General features: G+C 34.7%; 1 protein-coding gene across 14 annotated transcripts in view; it reads right to left on the bottom strand.

Moving 5' to 3' along the window:
* TRPC1 (transient receptor potential cation channel subfamily C member 1) overlaps nt 1-23,629 on the bottom strand; it is a gene marked incomplete at both ends in the record, with an annotated part of 59,873 nt that overhangs the window by 9,577 nt on the left and 26,667 nt on the right. For 5 of the 14 annotated variants that reach the window (XM_079705554.1, XM_079705560.1, XM_079705561.1 and 2 more), the window contains 5 exons: nt 693-868; nt 10,114-10,257; nt 11,939-12,078; nt 18,278-18,614; nt 22,461-22,656. In XM_079705554.1, the coding sequence (XP_079561680.1) occupies nt 693-868; nt 10,114-10,257; nt 11,939-12,078; nt 18,278-18,614; nt 22,461-22,656 (993 nt within the window). The remainder of the gene's footprint in view (nt 1-692; nt 869-10,113; nt 10,258-11,938; nt 12,079-18,277; nt 18,615-22,460; nt 22,657-23,629) is intronic. The other 9 variants (XM_079705562.1, XM_079705565.1, XM_079705566.1 and 6 more) reach the window with 5 other exon arrangements.

Genomic DNA, 23,629 nt, shown 5'->3' with positions numbered 1-23,629 from the left:
TTCACTGATACTTCATTTACTTAGCACTTAGAACAGGGTCTGGCATACTGAAGGTGTTAGATGAATATTTATTACTCATTTAATCTTATTCCTTAAATAAACTAAAGAATAGTTGGTACATAATACGAATAAAACAAACGTGTAATTCTACACCTCTTCTCCATTATTTTATCTAAGAATGTGGGGAGGTATTTTGTCTGCCTCACAACTGGTTGTTCAATTCCTTCCGATACAATAAATTAGAGAAAAAAATGTTCTTGAAGCTTTAACAATCTCAACCCTAATGACCTCCTAAGAAGTGTTGAAATCTGAGAGTGCTTTGGTTGTAACAATGACTGAGAATTGCCACTGACAATTAATACTTGAAGGGCAGAGACGTGGAACATCTCACAATACATATATAGGACCCACAAAGAACTGTCCTGCCCAAAATGCTAAGAGTGCACAAAATACAAGAGTTCCTCTGTTAAGATAGATTGTAGTCAAGGAGACAATGTAATAACTCAGGCTACTAATTATTTAAGATTCCATGTGTAAAGATGACTATCAAATGATTCATGAAAAATAAGTATTTCTTATTCAAAATGCATTTCTTAAAGAAAATTTGAAGTCCTAGTTCTGTAGGTATGAATTCACACATAACACAACAGAAAGACAGACATATATTTACTAAAAATTTAAAAGACACTCACGAATGGAAGGTATCATTGCTTTGCTGTTCACAGAAGATGCCTACACAGTCCTTCTGTTCTTTTGGAGTATAGTCTTTATCATACAGTTGTGTCAGTCCAATTGTGAAAGAAAACAAAACAAGAAGAAACATTCCAAGAAATTTTCCAAAATCTTGTAACATCTGTCCCATTGAAATCTGTGGAATACATTACATAGGCATTCATTAAAATCATTAGGAAAACAAAATATGAAAAAATAAATGACCAGACAAGAAAACATATGATCCACAAGGCTACTCCTTTTTTTCCACCTGTTTGAGATATTTCATCGCTTTTAAAACACCAAAAATCCAGTTGCCAAACAAAAAACCATTCTGATCATGCCAGCACTGTGAGTGTTGGATGGTACATTCCTTGAATCTGGACCAAGTCTGCAGAGGATAATTTTGCTATGAAGGTAGAGGAAGAGACACAGAGATTTAAGGAAAGGCCTAATTTGCAAGGGATGAAAGGAAAATTCTTTGCTAAAACCTAAAAGGAAGTAAATGCTTATATTTATAGTTTCTCCAAGTTTACAAATATAAAACCATTAGGGCATAAAGTATTTCATTTGATTTTTGCAACCAATTCTAAACCACTTCCTGAAGAACAGCATTTCCCCCTCTAGGACTGCCCTAATCTGTTTTGCCAAGGTGATCAATTTTCTTTCATTTGGGGTCTATTATAAGAAAAAATTATACGTGTTAAGTCAAATGAGAGGGTCTAATACTTATGTGAGTATCTACCATAATTTAGACATGTGTAATGCATCTGGGAGCTTTATTCAAGCCTAATTTCATTCTCCTTTAATACTCTTTCAAATTCTGGGGAATAGGTACTTTTCATAAATTCTTGTTATTTAAATTGGCATACAAATTTGGAGAATAATTTAACATTACACTTTGATCCCGAAATTCTATCCCTAGGAATTTAGCCAACAGGAAGTACACAAAGATGCATTACATACAAGGATTTTCACTGCAGCGCTGTAGAAAAAAAATTAGAATGTCCTAAATGTTGTTGTTAAAAAGAATGAAGTGCTATGTGCTGGCATAGAAAGGTGCCTACAAAACATTAAGTCAAAAAAGCAGGGTACACAACAGTATTAAACAGCTATTTTTTAAAGGATAGGTCAGATATATATTTTCATATAGATAAGGTTTGATATGCACAGGAAATTTCTGGAAGTTTACACAAGAAACCATTAACAGTGCTTATCTATGGGGGGTAGGACTAGGGGTGTGGTTTGAACCTTCTTTGCTATATGCATTTATTACTTTTAAGATACAAAAGTTAGTGTTTAGAAATAATCCCTCCTCAAATGTAACCAGGCCAAATTTATATAATTAGTGAAATCCAACTTCAAATACAATTCCAAACTCCCTCGAGCCTGCCAACATAACACATGCCAATCACCGACGATACAAAATAGTAGCAGCAGCCAAGTGGCCAAGCCCCTCCAGCCCACTATAGTGAGCCAGCTAATTAAGTTGAAGAGGTGTGGTAAAATTTTTAGGCACAGCACAAGCTAGTATTCCAGGCGACTTGGAGTGGGGAGGTCCACTATGCCTGACTTTTATGCACTTGACTAGCATGTGGCTCTTTTCAAAATCTTATGCTTCCCTCACTTGGCCCCCTTGCAAAATTCTGATGGAAGAAACAGAAAACTTTTAGAATCAGAAAGCTCAAAATGTGTGAGAAAGAGAAGAAATACATTTCTCTCTTAATCAATGATAGCTTTATTAGGTCACTTTGGAAAGAAATCATTTATTCAGCTTAGAATAAAGCTATATCGTGTTAGTAGAGAACCTAATAATGTATGACAGTAAGAGTACAATAACTGCTTTAGATAAGTATAGAAAAGATTGGATTTGAAGAAAATTTAGACACTGTAAGCTTAAAGGTAAATAAAGTTTTCCAAGAGTGACCATGTATGGTGTTATAATTTTAATTTCAAAAATTTAGTCCAAAAGTAAAAGCCTTAATTTAATATTACTGTTTTAAAGATAAGAGTAATTTAATTTCAATAGCAAGATGAGCAATATTTAATGAGAACACTACAAACTTCATGACTTGTTTTTTAAAAACATGATATTAGTTCTTGTATAACATGGAAGAACCAGAATTAGCTACATGGATATCACTGAGGTGAACATTAGCTTGAAGAGCACACTAATGAAACATTCATGTGAAATGCAGACATGAAAAGCAGTAAATTAATTTTAGTCTGGGAAAGATTATAAGGCTCATTTCTTTGTAAAAATAACAATCACGCTTTCTTACATGTTTACTTATTTTAAACTACTTAGTAGTTTTAATTGAGAAATATGAACAGTAAGTAATAAAAAAAGATGGCAGTTTAAAAATTAATACTGAAATTTACACAGTAGTTAACACTAGTACACACAGAGAAAAATATTTTCCTAGTAATCAGAAGAATGGAAATTAAAGAAAACTACTAAGATAGTATAACAAAGATAGCACTAAAGCTATTAACGTGGTGAACTGTTTGTGCGCTTTTACACTGTTTGTGTGACTGAAAATTAACACATCCTTTTATAAAGAAATAGAAATACTGAGGCCCTATAAGAATCCTATCTTTTGATATGTTAATACTACTGAAGATGTATCCTTAGGAAATAATTTAACAGAGGAAAAAGCCTCATACACAGAGCGCTATGTAGAATAGCAAAAACATGCTAAATGCCTGATAGAGGAAAGAGGTGTTATCCTTAGGGTGCATATTAAGTGTTCAATTATAAAAGTGGCTGACAAAAGGGAAGAAATAATGATAACTTCCAGTGATTCTTTTTCCAAATCTTTCTCCAGAAAAACCCATAATTATCTGTAGGAAAGATAATCCATCTATCTAATCAAGCCATTCATGCTCAAGACACCCTTTATATGTGTCAAAAGAATCAAACCGGACTACTTCTCACATCATATACAAAAACATGAAACCATAAAACTCCTAGAAGAAAATATAAGCCAGTATGCTCTTTGATATTGGTCTTAGCAATACATTTTTTGATGTCTCCTCAGGCATGGGAAGCAAAAGCAAAATAAACAAATGGGACCTACTCAGAGTTAAAAGCTCTTGCACAGCAAAGGAAACCATCAACAAAAGAAAAGGCAGCCTACCGAATTGGAGAAGATATTTGTAAATGATGTGCCTGATAAGGGGTTAATACCCAAAATTGTACAGAACTCAGACAACTCGAACTTCCTCTCTCCAAGCACCCCCTCAGTCATGCTCCCAAGTCCTTTGTATGTAATCTCTAAAATAGTATTCTTCACTTTATACTTATGTTTGTCTCTTCTAGCAGTCTTTAAGGGCAGGCACAATGTCAGTAAGCTCCAGAGCCTGGCATATTAATTAAAATGCTGAATACAGGGGCTTCCCTGGTGGTGCAGTGGTTGAGAATCTGCCTGCCAATGCAGGGGACACGGGTTCGAGCCCTGGTCTGGGAAGATCTCACATGCCGCGGAGCAACTAGGCCCGTGAGCCACAACTACTGAGCCTGCGCGTCTGGAGCCTGTGCTCCGTCTGCAACAAGAGAGGCTGCGATAGTGAGAGGCCCGCGCACTGCGAAGAAGAGTGGCCCCCGCTTGCTTAGAGAAAGCCCTCACACAGAAGTGAAGACCCAACACAGCCAAAAATAAATAAATAAAATACTGAATACATAACTAATTTTTATATGTCTTTTATTTAACTCTTTACCATTTAACAAGAGGTATCACATATTTTTATTTATCCTGCAAGGTGGAGAAGGCTAGCATTATCTCCATTTCTCCAAGTGACAAACTGAAACTCAGAAAGATTTAGTGAATTGCTCAGGGTGAAAGAACTAATAGATGGCAAAGGTGGAATTGAATTCTTGCTTCTGACTCCTTGCAAGGGCTTTTCTAAAACATCACTTTGTGGTTTTTATCTTTGCTCTCCCATTAGAAATTTGGGGCTGGGTACAATTAAGAAATATTTAGTTCTCATGCATTTTGCCTACACAGCAGGGCTTGTTGAATTATTACACGAATAAATGTATTTTAAAAGATGTAATTGTTAATTAACATTTTGCACCGTCTTTTTTCTAACACTATGTGAGCTGGGCCTTACTTTCCTGACCTATAAAAGAAATGGCCACATGCTGCATCAGACTTGCTCATCTACATGCTATTAAAAATTTGTCAGACTTCACCCCAAACTATTTAATCAGCATCTCTGAGGGCAGGACTGGAGAATGTAGGTTAAATGTGTTCCCCACACCATCCTTGCAGCCTCTCCAGTTTTTGAACCCCTAGACTATACGACTTCTAAGTTTCCCTCTAGCTCTGACATTCCATACTCCTTTCAAGAAAAAATATCCATCCCCGGTATACCCTAAAATGCAAAACACCTGAAATCACTCTTTACTCACAAAGAACAATACTTTCCAAACAACAATAATATGCCATTTATGTTATACAGGCCACTAAACTAAGTCTGATAATTATCCAATAAAAACAAACAATTCACTAGGAATAAAGGATGCACTCGTGTGTCACATACTACATTCACTTTCCAAGTTTTCTTGTATTATTTTTCGGGTCGGTCACAGTTACCTCCACTACTCTAAGGGAATGGAGGAATGGATCTAAACATTTATGTAAAGCCCATGATGCATCAGGCACTCTGCTATGCATGTGATATACACTGACCCATTCAATCCTCACAACAGATAGAGAAACTGAGACTCAAAGAGAAGAGGTAGCAGTAAGTTATGGAGCAAGATTCTGAACCAGCCTGTGTGATCCTGTCTTTTCCTTCGTGTCTAATCACCCAACTGCCAGTATTAAAGGCTGCATAAGTCATTTGACACACATGGATAAGCGAAGAAAAATTCTAAAAATCTATAAATTATGAAAGCCTGCCAACAGAAGTATTGTACAGTAAAAGTTAATGAGGGACTCATATTACTCAAGAAAACTCTGAGAAGCAATTCAGCACAGTGGTTAAGACCATTAGCTCTGGAGCCAAACTACCTGGGTTGGAATCCCAGTTCTACTACTCATCAGCCATGTGATCTTGTACAAGTTACTTAATGTCTCTACACCTTAAGTTCCTTCCTCTGTAAAATGTAAATAAAAGAGTCTGCCTCTTCGAATGGTTGTGAGGACTGAATGAGGTCATAAATGTAAATAAAGATCTTAGAATAGTACCTGACACACAGTTAAGGACTCAAATGTTCACTGTTAATATTACTATTATTCACGATTATTTATAGATGGTGTCTTTTCTTTTTTTTGGTTGTTGAAGTATGTAACATTACTGATTTATGCCCAACCATGTCTCTTACATCTGCTGAGGTAGATTAGCTGGCATCCTGAATTCAAAAAAGAGGGAGAGCTAACTTCAAAGAGCAGGCTGGCCTCTGGAGTCAGACGGATGCAGGTTCAGCTCTTGACTCTGCCACTTAATAGCTCTGTGAACTCTTTCTCTCCCTAAGCCTTAAACCCTCCATTTGTAAAATGAAAATAAAAAATAACAAGGGTTGTGATGAGGGTTAAATTAATGGAAAACATATAACAGAGTGCCTGGCCCACATGAAATGTTCAATAAATATTAGTTGCTGTTATTATTGGGAACAAGCAGGTACAGCAACAGCTAGGATGTAGCCCTATTTCTCCATCAGATTCTTTTGTTTTCTCAGACCAATCAGTGCTTGTATTTACTCAACCCCATCTAAAAAGTTTTTCAACTCAATTCAACAAACAGACACTAAGTCCATCATATGGAGAAATTCATTCTCATGGGAGTACAAGTGTAGGAATAGATTTTCTAGTGGTGGGGACATTAAAGCTGGTGCATGTCCCCTCTCCCTGGAATGCCCTACAGCCAACCTCCTTTCAACTCATCTTTTAAGGCTTAATTTCAGTGTCATCTCTTCTGGGAAATCTCCTCTGATGCCTTCGACTGAAGTGAGTACCCTTCCTCTGAGCTCTATTACAGCACCTACCATTCCAAATGTTGTCATTGGCTTGTCAACCTCGGTGAACTATGCATTCTTTAAAAGGAGACTGCAGCATACTCACTTTAGTATTCCCAGTGTCCAGTACCTATCAGGCATTCAATAAATGTTTATTGAATGAATAAGTAAAGTTTCAACAAGCAGAGGGTAGTCTGGGACAGCAGTCCCCAACCTTTTTGACACCAGGGCCTGTTTTCGTGGAAGATAATTTTTCCACATGCGGGGCAGGCGGGGGGGCGGATGGTGCAGGCGGTAATGTGAGTGATGGGGAGCGATGGGGAGCGGCAGATGAAGCTTCACTCGCTTGCCTGCTGCTCACCTCCTGCTGTGCAGTCTGGTTCATAACAGGCCGCGGACTGATACCGGTCCATGGCCTGGGGGTTGGGGACCCCGGGTCTGGGACATTCTAAACAGGGTAATAACATAAAAAATGACAAGGAAGTGGGAAAGCACAGGACCTGTGTGAGATTAGTGACTGGTCTTGGCCCAGATGGAGAAGTATTTCATGACGAGATAAGGAGATGAGTATAGTGAGCTAGAAAGTAAGGCCCGATTGTAGAAGGCCATCTTCCAAAGTCTACCTACAACATGTCAGAAATTTAACAAATACAATCACAAATTTCAAGTAATAGAATAAAGGATTCAATCACTGCTGAATCAGGATCATTTTATGTATTCCACTACAGGATAATTCCATGACCTTGCTTTGCCTGGTAGAGTCCCAGTTCACAGCTGTTGTCCCAACTTAGTAATGAATAATATCCTTTTCATTCTCCAAAGTGTCTCTATTTGGATGATAAATTATAGTCATTCTAACTAAGGGAGAGATCTGGACTCCTACTGCAGGTTATATAACCAGCTAAAATAAAAGTCTGTCAGCTTCTAAATCTACAAAGATTTGGAAGGAAAAAAATGTTAGTAAATGGAGATAAATTTAACAAACAACTGCAGTAATCACATAAAAATATTATCTGACATAGCATGTTATGTAAAGAAAAAAAGCTGCACTTTAGCTAAAGTAGTTAACTTATTGTCAATTTTCCTTTTGCATTTCTTTTCACTTTATATTCATAACTGGATCACTCTTTTAATTGAGTTCCTTGCTTCTGATTAACAAAGTGGAAGAAAATATATTATAAATCTTCTGCACAAAATTATTCTAGAGTTCTTTATCACCAACATGTTATACAAATCTGTCATGTCAATAAGATTACACTGGAAAACAAATAACTTTATTGGAGAAATTTTTTAAGTAAAAGCCTGATGATAGGACTCTACACATTCTTATTAAATATCTATTTTTCATCCTCTTTCTGACTAACCGGACCTTGGTTTCTTGGGGGGAAATATGCTCAATTAAAAGTACTCATCTCCTCAGAGATACAAACAGCCATGTGACCCAATTCTGGCCAATGAGTTATAAGTGAAAGTATTTGGTAGGCCTCGAGGAAAAATAATTGTTCTCTTGTTAAAAAAAAGAAAGACAGCTGGCTCATGCTCTCTGCCTTTCCCCTTCTTCCTGCTGGATGCAAACTTTATATAATGACTTGGAGCAGGGAGCCGGCAACCATAAGAACCAGTCACACTCGAGACAAGTTTATATATTTGCAAAACGCATCAAACTATACAGTTAAGATCGGTACATTTTACTGTATGGCAAATTATACCTTAAGATAATTTTTTAAAAACTCATTTGCTGGACTAGATCATAATATTTAAACATATATTATGATTAACCTGTAGACTTTTTAAAAAATAGGAGCACACTAAATATTTGTTAGTTTCACTTAAATTATTTGTTAGCTTCACTTAAATTATTTGCTAGTTCTATGGCTATTAGAACAATATAAAGTACCCTGCTGGAGGAGAAAAACACACCACAGCTGAAAAGACAAATACCCACTTACACAGTGTTTGTATACAGGTCTATAGTTCTTTGGGGAAAAGATTAAGTCAGGAAGACCTGACTCAACAGTTCTAAGAAAAAGAAACAAATAATTTGCTAAGAAATAATAATATACTTTTTCCTTTTTAACTTGTAAAAATCTGTAAAGAAATTTTCAGTATAGAAACTTAGTGATACCATCAGTTTTTAGCTAAAAAACAAAGAAAACAATGTGCATGTAGAAATACTGTGGACTCTTGATTAAAACATTTATAGAAGATATTAGTGATAAAATTAAATCAAAATAACAGTCTAAACCAGTGTTTCACAAACCATATTTTGGAGAAAAAAAGAGACCTGAGCATATTTCATGAAAAATGGGTATGATGTTAACTGAATTTAGGTGATGATAGTTTGAACAAGATCAAACAAGTTTCTTTACTTCTTTCTCAGAGGCTTTAATGTGATCATGTGCACTGTGAATTCCCAAAAGAGGTTATAGGGAATGCAGTGTATCCCAAACTTATTTCAGTCCGAGCATCTCACAGGACTTGGCTAAGAGAGAGTCACACTTCAGGAAACACTCTTGGAGGATGACAGCACAAGCCAAATCAAATGGGGTTTTTCCTCCATATTTTGTTTTCATATCTCTGTTGGAGAAGGTAATTATGCATTTTATTTAAAATATCTCCTTTAAAAATACAAAAAAGAATCAAAATTGTTAGTAAATTTTGACTTAACAAGGAAAAATGAATATTGCTCAGGTTTTCAGACTTACAAAATAACAAAGTATTATGTAGAGCTGGTCACCAAGCAGAACTGACTCCACCTTTCAAGAACAATCAACTACTAAAATCTGTGGTGTACATGCAACCAATTATGAGTCCTTTCTTTAGTGTAAAGAGACTTAGAATTTAGTCCTGGACTCTCATGTAAAATAATCATACTACTTTGAAAAGATAAAAGCTCAATTTCTTTAACTATAAAGTGCTATAAAGCATAAAGTTGGACTACATAAGCTCTATGAAATTTTTTAGCTCTAAATACTCTATTTTCCAACTTACTACATTTGATATTTATTAAGCAAAGTAAAAGAGTATTTTGTTAAAATATAACATATATTTTCAAAATCATCATGAAGTATGAATTCTGTTTGTACGAAATCTCCCTTATATTTATCACTTAAAACTTTAAATGTGAAATTCATTTTGGTAAAAAGCAAAATTTTATGTCCCTTTACTGTCTGAAATATAACTATTTTAAATACATCTACTTCTATGAACTCGGGGGAGAGGGACAATGGACCACAGCTTAACAAAGTTTGGAATGTCTAAAAGCAAAGGATCATCATTCAGCCAGAAGCAAAGCAGATAAACATGCTGTGACTTTTCAACTGTTAACTATTTTCAAAAGCAAAGTTTAGCTTTAGTATCATGACAAAACAATGTTCCAGTGGACAAGTAAAAGGTGTAGTTGTTTTACAAATTTTCTTCAAGTAATTTTAATTACTTACCTGTAATGGACCCAAGATAGAGCTTGTTGTATACATAAAAAAGAGACGAAGATAACTCAGAACATTGGCAAATGCAAAAAGCCCTTCTGCCACCAATGTAGGATGGAATGCATCCCAGTCCTTCCGATCAGCAAAATCATGAAACTAAGGTTAGGGAAAAAAAAGCCAAAGATAAAACAGCTCTCTCAAGTTAGGAAAATAAAAACAAATATTCTGACTGTTGAAAGAAAACTATTTTATGTCTCCTTGTGGGGGAACTCCATTTATGTTTTATAAAGTTCTCTTCTTTTAATAGAAATAACATTGTTTTAAATAAATAAAAGATTTCTACATATGTGGGGCAATATCACTTGTGCTATATAAAGAGGTTTTCTCAGAAATTCTTATGTTTTAAAAAACTAATGTTTTAAAAACTGTCATTAAATTTTTTATGAATGAAATTTTTGCTAGTTTTTCTTAAATTCCACAACACAAACTTTAAGAATGTGTGCTGTCAATTAATTAGCTATCACATTAAATTAACCTAGCCCTTTGACTCAGGATTCTACAATGGCCCAAAGACGCTTTCTCACTTCTAAATAACAAGAAAAAAAAGAGTGTATTATTATACTTAGACATAGAATGACCACATGTTCCAATTGCCTGGGACAGTCCCAGACTACATACCAGTTTTCCCGGCATAATTATTAATTGTGCCCCCTTTCACTTGTAAAGTGTCTTGGTCTGAATAAGAAACTATATGGACACCCTGCTTCTAGAACTAAAGAGACCAGTCTAAAAAAACCAATGACCATCAACCTCTCTATCAAACCATCTATCTATATATGATCTTTTTATTTTCTTAATAACTTCACAACTCTGGTCATTGACCATACCTAATAAACATGTTTGGTACTACTGATCAATTACAGGAATAGAGGTTTTTAATAAAGTGATATAAGATAACCAGTTTGCTTTCTCTATAGTCTATAAATTAGTCAAAAACCAAAAAATATTATATAAATAGTTCTTATCATGTGACGCCTCAGAATTCTAAACTCAGGTGTAAACAAAGATAGTTAACATAATCTCCATTACCTTTCCTGGGCTTTTAATAAATCTTTATAAAAGTAACATTATAAGATGTCTATAAGGTTAGATTTTTGTCAAATTTTAAATTTAAAAATATAGGAATCAGAAAATAACTAAATTTACATAACTTTTTAAGCTGTGGAAGATAATAGTCATGATTTGGAATGTGTAAAATACTATATAATGAGTTCCATTCAGATAAACTTTTTCCTGATAGATATAAAGATATCTAACACTAATCAATTTAAGTAACTTTGTGTTACTTAGGTTAATGAGGTAATATATAGGTTAATGAGGTAAGTGAACCTAGCTCAGATGTAAGGAATTGGCATTTGGTAGAAAGAAAATACCTAGACAGACCTGGATTTAAATCCAGTCTTGGTTTCTTACTGTGTGGTCTTGGACAAGTTACTTATTATCTCTGAGCTTCCTTTTCCTTATTTGCAAAATGGGGATAAAGACATCTGTCTCACAGAATCCCTGTGAGAATAAAATGAGATAAAGTATAGCAAGTATCAACCATGGTGCCTGGCATAAAATAGGTAACCAACATTTAATGGTAATTAACATCCTTGAAGCTATTAGAAAGGAAGGAAACAATGTGTACTATTCCCTTGCACAAGGATAGGTTTAGAATGAAAACACATCAGACACAGATTTGGGCCAAAGTAACTCTGAGATACGTAGCTAAATATCCTGGGTTTTTCCTAAATAAACTTCACTTGTGCCTCCAGTTGACATAGTTAGCAGTCACCTTGTTGTGAGCAACCACTTTGAGGGCAAAGGTTGCCAAATAAAGTGAATTCATGACAAAACTGAGTTGATTACGTGATTCTTCTAAAAAGTCTTCCAACCCTTCATACCAGAGTCTTTTAATGTCTGACCAAATCATCCCTAAAAAAGGAAGAAAAAAAATCAGATAATCCTCTAATTCAATAATAAACTAAAAAATACCTTAAGACTCAAAGTACTAAATAAATAACACGTGTCAGTTGTAGCCTCATTCAGAAGAAAAAAATAACATTCAGTAAAATGTTCTTAAAATATGAAAGAAAATAACCTTAAGTTTCATATGACAATATCTTTCCCAGAGAGGGATTTTAATAAATGATGTGAAACAAGCATAAGAAAGCAAATTGATGTTAAATACATAACCCCCAAAAGGCTCAGTTCCTGATTCTTTTCTCTGTCTACACTCACTCCTATAGTGACCTCATCCAGTCTAGTCTAATGGCTCTAAATACCATCTATGTGGTAGACTTTCAAATTTTTATCTCTGAAGTCAACCTGTATTTACATAATAATAAATAATAACTTCTTTCCTAAACTTAACTTGTATAGGTACTTGGCTACTCTACATCTCAAACTGGATGTCCTAACATGTCCAAACTGAACTCCTAATCTCTGCACCTAAATTCACTGCTCCTGAAGACTTCCCCGTCTCACTTAATGGCAACTCCATCCTAGCTGCTCACTCTAAATGTCCTTGAATCATCCTTGACTGATATTCTTTTAAATCACACATTCAATGCAGTAGTAAATCCTGCTGGCTTTACTTTCAAAGTATAGTTAGGATCTAACCTTTCTCACCACTATTTCAACTTCAAGCCACTATCTTCTCTGGCCGGAATTACTGAAATAGCCTAGTCTCCCTGGTTCTACCCTGTTCTCCCTAAAATCTATTCTCAACATGGCAATCAGAGTAATCCTTTTAAAATGCAAGTGCTACTTCTCCCCTCAAGACACTGTAGTAACTCCCAGAGGAGAAAGAATTAACTGCAGGACAGAACTCTTTTCCCATGGGAACAAAGTCTCATGTTATCATCTATTTAACCGTTGCCTTGGAAACACACTACATTAAGAAAAATATGGAAGGTCAGCTGTGTTCAAGATTGTTATAAAAACAACCACTGATTGGGAAACTGCATCTGGACTGGAGGACTATGAGTGGACTAATAGACCCTAAAAATATACCCAACCAGGACTATATAAAAACATGTTGAGAAGCACAGGCCTCAGCTTCTCTGTGTGATGTCTCTCTTAATGTAAAGTGTGCATGTAGTGGGAGCTACATTCTGAGGCTTTCTAAGGTATCCTGCTGGATTTATAAGAAATCCTGGTAGATTTCAGGCTTCTTTGGCTGGGGTAGCCCACACCCATGAATATGGCCTCATTCCACACAACTGAGTGTGCCCCTATGGGGCTGGGAAGCAGCCCCGTCTTTTGTAAGAACTGCCAATAAAGATATATTTGAAGCTGTCATGCTGACGTGCTCTATTTCCTGTCTTCTATCTTCCAAAGGTAAGTAAATCTGGTGCCAGGTTTTTGCCTATCATGTCTGGCGAGTGTGAATGTTAATGAGAACCTAAGACCACCGCTGCTGACTGTGCAGAGTGGGCATTGCACCTTCCCTTACAGCTCATTTTATTCAGAGTCAAGACCAAATTCCCTACAATGGTCTACAAGGCCCTACATTACCTTTTCTCTCTGATCTCCTCTCCTATCAATCTTTCCCTCCACTACTGGCCTCCTTGCTTCCTTGCTGTTCTCTGAACACACAAGACTCCTGCCTTAGGGCCTTTACATGGGCTCCTCCCTCTGGCTGGAAGCTCCTCACCCAGACATCCATTTGGCTAACTCCCTCACTTTGCATCTTTGCTCACCACCTACTCTGATCATCCTATTTAAAATTGCAAACCCCGTGCCCCTCACTCTCAATCCCCCAACTCTTCTTTCTTTTCCCTTAGTACTTATCACTTTTAAACAATGGATACAGTTTACTTACTATGTCTATTATTAACTGACTATCTTCCTCCCACTTCGGGTAAACTCTTCAAGGGTAAGAATCTTTGTTTTATCAACCAATGTCCTAAATGTCCTATATAATGCCTGATACACAGTGGGTGCTCAAAAATTTGCTCAATGAATAAATATACATAAATAAAAACCAACCGAACCAAATAACTCCCTTCCCCTTCTTTGGCCAGAAGTTTCTCCATAGTTATATATTCCTGGGAGTAACAGAGAACAGTACTACAATCAAGAATAGCTTTATGACACATTCCTCCACGAAGGTATTTTTAAGGAGAATGTAAAGTGACAAAAGAAGAGAGTGCTACAACCTAAATATGGATGAAGATCAAGTTAAGCCAATCAGAATCATCCTCTGACTTACCAGTGAACAGAATAAGTCCCCTGGGAAACACATGAAGTATTCTCGAAAAACTCTGTTCGTAACATCTTAATTATACAGTACCCATATTTTATGTCGAAAAACATTTTAAAATATTTGCAGGTCTGACAGGGAAAACACTTTTTAAAAATTCCACTTGGATGAGCTTCTATTTAAAATGAATAGATAAAAACTAACCAAAACTGTTAAACCAAATAGTTTACATTTTATTAACCCAAACACTGTAACAGTAGAACACTAAGCCAAGAAAGATGCTTACAGAAATAAGTGTTTTATTTCTGTACAATGTAATATTATACCTAAAGGGAACGCTTGACAAAAATTACAACATGAATTGGGGAAGATTTTCATCAAGAAAGGCAGACTTATGAAAGAATATTAAGTACCACTGACAGGTAGTTTCCTAGCTCCTGTGCAATATCCCACACCAAAGTGAAGCTAATACACTTGATGCATTTCACATTTCTGAGCTGGATTGGAAGAACACAATAATTTTAAACTATTATAAGCAATGCAATCACTACATAATCAATGGACTACATTTTGGGGTCCTTTTGTGTTGTTTTTTAGAATTAGTAAGATTAGCAAACCGTAATCCCATCATTCTGGGAATTCCTCGAGGCTTGCTCCTAGGTCCTCTCTTCTTCTCATCTTATACTTACTCAAGTGTCTCATGTGTGCCCCCAGTTTCGTCTACAACATATATGCAGATTATTTGCATATTGCTAACTCAAGCTTAAACTTCTTCTTGAGCTCTAGACTATGATATCCAAGTGTCTGACTGACATCTCTTTTGAATTTCTCGAAGGCTTTTCAACTTCAACATACCCAAAACCACACTCAGGATCTACTCTTTCACAAATCCTCAAACCTAGTACTCTTCTAGAATACTTAGGTTGCTTAATAATTTCCTCCTCCCTCACTTCACACACACACACATATATATATACATATATATATATATATATATATATATTTCCATGTCCTACTGGCTTTACTTTGTAAATATCTCTCGAATCTGTTTCCTTCTCTTTCTATGGCAACCGTCGTCAGTCCAAGGCACCGTCAGCTTTCATCTAGAGTACTGCAACAGGCTCCTTATTGGTCTCCCTCCACCTACCCTTGCCACAGCCCTTCCTCCCAACCCGTTCTCTACGCTGTAGCCAGAATGATCTTTTCAACATGAAAATGTGATCATGTCACCCACCTACTTAAAAACGCCAGTGGTTTTCCACTGCTCTTAGTATAAAGTCAAAATTACTTAATATGGCCAACAAGGCTGTCCATGGTCTAGTATAACATCCACTTCTATAGTTTCATCTCAAATCCCACTTCCCTTGTCCTCCTTCCTCCAGCCTTTACGCAGTCCCTTCTTTGCGCCATGCTCTCTCTTGCCACAGGGCCTTTTACATCAGCCTAGAATATTTTTCTCTCCCAATTCTCCTACAATACTTTTCTTTCCCGATTCTCCAAGTGGACTCCTATTTATCCTTTAAATCTTGGCTTATTTATCACTTCTTCAAGATAGACTTTCCAACCCCCTGAGTAGGTAAAATACCCTTATAAAATGCTTGCTCTCCTAGCTCCATGACCTTTTACTTAGTAGCACTTAACTCATGTGTAATTTTTTATTTTATCTGTGTGATTTTCAAGTTATTGGGTGTTTTTCTTTTAAACAATAATTAGACCATAAGCTCCATGAGTGTTGGGCCATATCTGTTTCTGCCTGTGCTTGGACAAAGTAGGTAGACAACATTTCAAAATATACATTTCTGTAAGGGCTGTTCTACTATATTCCAATGGTAAAAAATTAAGTAAATGGATACCATTAATATTCTGTGGATTCATCAACACATTGTTTTCTTTTTTTCTACCTTGCTTTTTATAATTTAACCCTACTTTTTTCCTGGAGGGCTAAGGAAAAGAACAGGAAACAAATGTACAGAAGCCAGGCATCATGAGTCAGAAGTCCCTGTGCTCATTGCATGAAAAAGTAAATTGAACCAAGGAGTGACTTTGAACAAGTAGGCAAATGATTCCTACATGTTTCCTTACAGCAAGTTCAGATCTATATATTTAAGGAAGTCAGAGTAATCTAAAGACATAACAGGTTCAGAAAACATCCTTGGCAAGGTTTATTCATATCGAACTGTTTCAAAGCTGAGAAAAGAAAAACACTTCCAGGAATTTTAATGGCATAATTCATACTGCACTCTTCTACTGAGACAGAATATGTTTAGAAAATTAATAATATTGTGTATATGTGTGTGTGTGTGTGTGTTCAGGGCCATTGTGATTAGAAAATAGTAGCCACAGTTTTACCATTTGTTGTGAAATTCAGTGACAGCAGCAATATTTATGCTATCCAAGGAGTGGTATGACTCTCTGACTTCAATGAGTTTTTACTCACTGCTAAGAAATATAAACTTTACTTCTTATACAGATTTGGCTACAGACTTGTTTATTTTACAAAACCAAGAAAATACTTTTTCTCTCTCACTACTATTTAAACAATAGGTTATAGATAAATGATATAAATTTTCCCTTTTTTATGACTAAGGTATATATAACAATCTTTCAGAAGTAGTTTAAATAGAGGGGAAAAATGCTTCTAAGAGATTCCTTTCAGCCTAACCTACCCAATTAAAAATATAAACAAATTTCACATTGAAAAGATCTATAACAATGCAATTTGGAGTCAAATATGATAAAGTATAAATTATTTCCTAAATTAAAATATTAAATTTTAGATAAGATAGTGGAAATATCAGAAACATGAAAATATTAACAAGAAGAAATTATTTAATTCTCTTTAACCTAAAGTTCAAATGTGTAATATTTTTACTGTATCTACCTAATTTTAAACATTAATGCATAACTCTGATTTAAGATCAAGTTACTTGAAATGAACTAATTTCCAAATAAAAATAAAAATCCCAAAATACACTTTATATCTGGAGAACTAAAAGTGAGCACTGTACATTAACTCTTCTTAAATTATTTAATAACTGAAACAGTCAAGGCCATATTAATCAATCAGTGCTTCATAACATAGAAAAGAATAAATTTCAATATTCCTTTTACTCTATAGCAAATAGGAAAGAAAAAAAAAGGTGGGAAATGCTGAGGTTAAAAACAAGGTTGAAGATCCAGAGGGAAGTAATAAAGGGGATGTCATTAAAAGACCATAAATAGACAATGTAATTATACCTCAACTTCCCTCCTCCTCCCACCTCTCCCAAAAAGGGCAAGGGAAGTAAAAACTGCAGAAGATCATTAAAATATTTATTATGCAGCATAATACTCATAAAAAAAACAATTTTCAGAAAATAAAATGTCTTTTATTTTTAAATGTCATTTCTAAAGAGATCTGGCTGTCATTACAAAGAACTGATTTATAGAGTGAGTCACCAGGGAATGTTTTATCTATATAAGGTAATATGTAACTATAAAAGTTCATAGGTTCATAAAAGAAAAACTAATGATATAATAAAACAAAATAGTTAACTCTTAAAATGCAACCGAGTATAAAATGTATTATTACATTTCAAAATACCTAAGAAAATGTTCATATTCTTATAACAAAAAAAAATTCATCAGCAAAATTTGTTTTTCAGTTTTAACAATCATGAACAATTTTAGCAACTGAGAAAGAATTTTTAACTTTCATGTAATTAAGTAATATTAACTAAGAGATCTGCTTCCTTATCATCAAGTTCAAGAACATTTATCTTTAAAAAAAAATGTTAGTTAAGTCTTCAATGATCATGGAAGCATTCAAATTCTTCCTGTATAAACAGTGTAAAATTACAAGTTGAAGGCAGCTTATAATGCCACCAAGCAAGGGAGAATTAATGGGCTAAATAAAGACAGAACTTTTTAAACTAACTTGATACTTACCAATAATCCACAGTATAAGAAGATAGTCTATTCTTTCAAGGGCTGGCCCCATTGTGTTTTTCTTATCCTCATTGTAGACAAGAGAGTATAGGTTTAGTAATAGCAGGAATGTAAAATATGATGCTCCATGAATAATAAATTTCATAAAAGGTGTGTGAATAATTCTGCCAAACTGAGATTTGGGAGCTATCAAATAACAAAGTGACAAAACTGGCCAAAACATGCCAACTGTCAAAACAGTCATTATCTTCTTACAGGTAGGCTTACGTCGGTAACCTGACATCTGTCCAAACCAAACAGTGTTCAGGAACTGCTGACAGTTGGACTGGGAGACAAACTGAAAACGAAGCACACACATATAAAAAAAAAGTAAAATATAACTTGTAAATATGATCTGATAGTACTATTATTTAATTGATATTCAAAGTTTTAATAATAGTTTGAAATCAATTCTATACAGTCCAGTTCTTTTGTTTTGTTTTGTTTTCTTACGTGTAATAAAAGAGTGCAGTGGTTAAGAGCATAGACTCTGGAGCCAGATTACCTAGATTCAAATCCAGGCTCTGCCACTTACTTACTAAATGACCTTGAGCAAGTTTTTAAATCTCTCTAAGCCTCAAATTCCCCATCTATAAAATGGGGATAATAATAGTATCTAGTCATACACTTGTTATGAGGATTAAATGTAGAACTCTTAGAATAGTGCCTGGTCATAGCATGCACTATATAAATATTAGTGATTATTACTGGCCTACTCAGCCATTTCAAAACATTTAACTTATATAAAGACTCATAATAGTGTTTATGAAATTTCAAAATTAACAAGCACAATCCACAGAGACTTCAGCCTAGAAAAACTGATGATTTCAGTTACAAGAAACCAACATGTCAAGACAGCAAAGCAACTAAAGTCTAAACATCAGATATTTTTATGCTCCACGAAAACACTGAGAATTTCTTAAAGTGTATTAAAGATACTCTTAAACCTTCTTAAAATGGAATTCTATGTGAGAAGAAAAGGAAAAATATTCCCAGATAAGAGGAAAATTCTAGTTCAAGTATAGAAATGAATTTACCAAAGTTTATGAAGCTTTTTAGTTTACAAAATGCAGAAGCAATATTTTCCCAATATAATGCTCACGTTGTGAAGTATAAGTTAAGGATTCTGATAACTCTGGACACAATAATGTAATCAGGTTTGAAATCACCAAAGTAAAGCACAAGTGATAATATCATTCAGATATTAAATAATATTTGGTTAATGTCCTGTTTTAAAATGATTTATCCCAAGATAGAATATAATCTATAGAATGCAACACTGTAGTTTAAAAAAGTAGAGAGCTTTGTTGTTGTTTATTGTGCTTATCAAGAAATTTCCTAATATATCAATACTATACCTATTTTTGGCAGTTAAGTCTTCATTATTTATCCTTCTGCTTAGATTCCAGTGTTGTTAGGGAATCGTAATTTGTCCCTCAAGAGGAAATATAAGGGAGGAAAATAGCTTTTCTTCCCACCAACTACCCAGTTTAGTAGCATCCCAAACTTAGTGGTTTCATCCTTCCCCCAAGTATCAAAGCAATCTCAGGCGTGACTGCTGCCCTTGCCATTCCTCTATATAATGATTATTTAATTAACAGTAATGTTAAATATGTAATTGGAAGAACAAATTTTCAGTTGGAGATGTTCTAAGTCTGTGGTGGTTTTAAAACATAGACACAAATTCTTTGATACTCTTCTCATCAATAGGTGGGCTACCAATATTACCTACCCTTCAATTCAACAAGCTTATGATTGCTTTAACCAGTAGATTCTGGAAGAAGTGATGCTATGTGACTTCTGAAGGTAGGTCTTAAAAGGCCATTCAGCTTCCACCTTATTTGAGAAGCACTTGCTCTTGGAGCCAAAAGCTGGCAGGTAAAAAGTCCTACTACCCTGAAGCCACCATGCTATGAAGAAGACCAGGATACATGTAGGCACTCTGGTCAGCCCTCAGAGGCTACTCAGACCATCCCCCTGCAGCCAGCCCACCGAGGGCCATGCCCCTCCAAGGTTCCGGTCCTAGGGTTCTTAGGAGACCCACCCTCTATGGACCCACCCACCTGAGCACCCAGCCCACTCAGAGCTCCCTGTTTGAATCCTCAGCTGCTGCTCAGGCACCAGATATATGAGTGAAGAAGCCTCTCGAATGATTGTAGACCCCATCATTTGAGCTATCTCCAGCTGAGTCCTTGACATGGAGAAGCAGAGACAAATCAGCCTTGCTGTGTCCTTTCCTAATTCTTGACCTAAAGAACCCAAGAGCATAATAAAATGATCATGAAATTACTACAAAATGACTATGAAATATTGTTTTATGCCACTAAGTATCACAGTAGTTTGTTATTCAGAATGTATGACCTGAACAAAGTCTACCAACTATTTGGAAAAATATTATCTTCCCCTTTGATTATATTTAGAAATCTAGTTTAAAAAACTAATTTATATTTTCATTAATTCTTAAAATTACAGAGTATCTTCCTTCCAACTAAAAATATTACCACTACTTCTTTTTCCTTTTCTTTACTCTTCTTTAGAATGGAACATGTGGTTATCCTCTGTGAGTTCTTCAGGGATATACATATATATATCATTAGGAAACTGCCTCTTAGTTTTTTCTTCCCTTACCAGGATAATCTTGGTTCTTTCCACCTTTCTTTGAGGTTCTTTTTCCAAGCACTTAAGTTGGTTTTGTATCTTTGTTATATCTTTATTCTATCATTTTCTAGTATTTCGTGTCTATTTTAGGTTGTGCAACACATAAGTAAATAAATTAACATAAGATCTAGTCAAAATGTATGTCAGGGGAAGATTACATCAGGATTCCTATTTTCTCTGTTTCTACATATACATATTAGCATTTATTTCCTTTTAAAGCCACATAGGTATGTTGTTGATTTATAGTCTTACAGCTACACTGATCCAAATTCTTGTACTAAATTTTTTTTCCTATAAAAGGTCTACCTTAAGCAAGAACTCTGGAGTACTAGAAAAATTATAGGATTTGAAGCCAGAGATCTAGATAAGAAATACAATATTTAGGTTATTTTATTTTATTATTTGTTTAACATCTTTTATTGGAGTATAATTGCTTTACAATGGTGTGTTAGCTTCTGCTTTATAATCTAGGTAATTTTAAAGTAAACATCTGAAAATTCCTTTATCAATCTCCTGAGTCACAAAGCTATTGGGAGGCTCAAACTGTCAACCAAGATAATCAAAAACTCTGTCCCTAGCACCAAAGGTCCTATATCTTGCCTTCTACCATAATCTGTTTGGGACCCCATTTTTATATTAATATAAATTTGATAAGCAAGTTTTATTCCAATATCTATGTTGATACTAAGAATAATGCATCTTAGAAGAAATACCTTAAAAGTACCATTTACCAACACCCTCTACTGAACATCATTATCTACATATAAATATCCAGGTCTAATAAATTATCTCAAAAAATGAAGTTAAAAATGCATACCTTCCTTCTTCAAGTTCCTGAATCATGTGCATGTGAGTATATGGGGAGTAGAAATAGGTATTTCCCTTAATAGGAAGGGATGATGCCAGAGAGCCAGATTCAACTTAGTTATCATACCATACGTCTCTCCACCTTTGGGTTTCACAATGAATTAACAAATAAGAATAAGGAACATAATATCTGATATTTTATTTTTAAACAGAAAGGCCCTATTACTATAGAAAGGACTACTTATAAACGATCAATAATACAAACCCATGACAGACAAAACACAAGATGGAAACTTCATTAGGAAGGCATTTACTCTACAGGATCTTACGTGCATAGCTACTATTTAGCAAAAACATTACATTAACATCCATATTATTATTATTAATGTTAATTGTTAAAAATAATAGCAACTACCATTTATTGAGTACTTGCTTAATGCTAATACTCATTGTACTAAACTCTAATTTAATTAGAGTTAAATTTTTAATTAATTCTTTAAACTTTAATTAATTCTTAAAACTAAAGCTCAGACAGATTCAATAACTTTCCCAAGGACACACAGTTTTTATGAAGCAGAACTAGGATCTCAACCTAGATGTATTGCTCCAAAGCCTTTGTTCTGAGCCACCAGACTACTGTGGAGGAAATAATTTAAACATATCACAGAAAACCTCATACCTCCTTTTGGTTATATTTGATAGCAAGTTTTAGACGACTTAAATTCATTCTTTCTTCTAGTAGTCCCCGTTTATCAAGAGGCTCATCACTAGATGTATGGTTTAGGATAACTTCTAATTCGCGAGAATTCCGGGCTTGTGCAAGTAAATCTTTAGCAAACATTTTACATTGCCGGGCTAGTTCCTCATAATCATTCCTGCAAAGTGCAACAGTCTATTATTAGAAATGTCACTTCCATCTTCTAAGTAAGCTGTTTTCACTAGAACATTTTTTACTCAGTATCATTTTAATTCTGATACCGCTACACAACATCTTTTGTGCTGACAGTCAAAGGAATCTACTGGTGCATAAATTCTCCATAGCTTTGGGGAAAATTGTAACACAATTATGTTCTCTGTGTTCACACTGATAACCTTAGGTAAGCACAGTGTTTTCTTACATATACTGATATTCCTAGAAGTTCTCATAATATTTGTCAACCAGCTCTTCACTTAACTCATTTGCCCTCATTCTATAATAGTTTTGTACAAAGCTTCCTTTTATATTATTTATCTAAACAATAGATAGTAATATCTTGATGCTATCCAATAAATATTATTATATAATTTTTAACTAGAAGTTTTTTCAAGGATAGTCTACAACATGTTTATGCTACTTCTGATATTAAAATAGTATTGTTTCGTTTTTAAAGTGCTCATTTAAACAAAATTCAAGTTAGAAAAAAAACTACTGAAACACACCTAGTACAGAATTCTCTTTCAGAATCACTATTCCTTGAAAGTTAGGACTTACCTGCTTATTAAAGGCAAGCCTAAATCACTTCTGAGAAACTAAGAAGTTTTAGTAGATAATTCTTTTTAAAATATCAATTACATTAAGCTTATGCCCGAGTGGAACAACTTAAGAATAAAGTTAGAAATAAATAATTATGAATTAATTGGGGTTAGATTTCAGAAAATAATATTTCATTCAGTTTTTTTAAAGGGAAAGGAAGGGAAAATAGGGAGATTTCCCATTGATTAATTTTTTTTCAATGGGATTTTCCATGAACTGGCTGTATAAAATTATAACTCAAGGAATTAAAAAGTTTTCCTCACCAGCTAACATTTTTTCATCCATTCTTTGCACTTACTATGTAACCAAAATTGCCTAAGAATAAGTAGTTGAAT

The sequence above is a fragment of the Hyperoodon ampullatus genome (genome assembly GCF_949752795.1).
Source record: "Hyperoodon ampullatus genome assembly, chromosome: 5".
NCBI classification, from domain to species: Eukaryota; Metazoa; Chordata; class Mammalia; order Artiodactyla; family Ziphiidae; genus Hyperoodon; species Hyperoodon ampullatus.
This window is presented reverse-complemented; position numbering and strand designations above follow the sequence as displayed.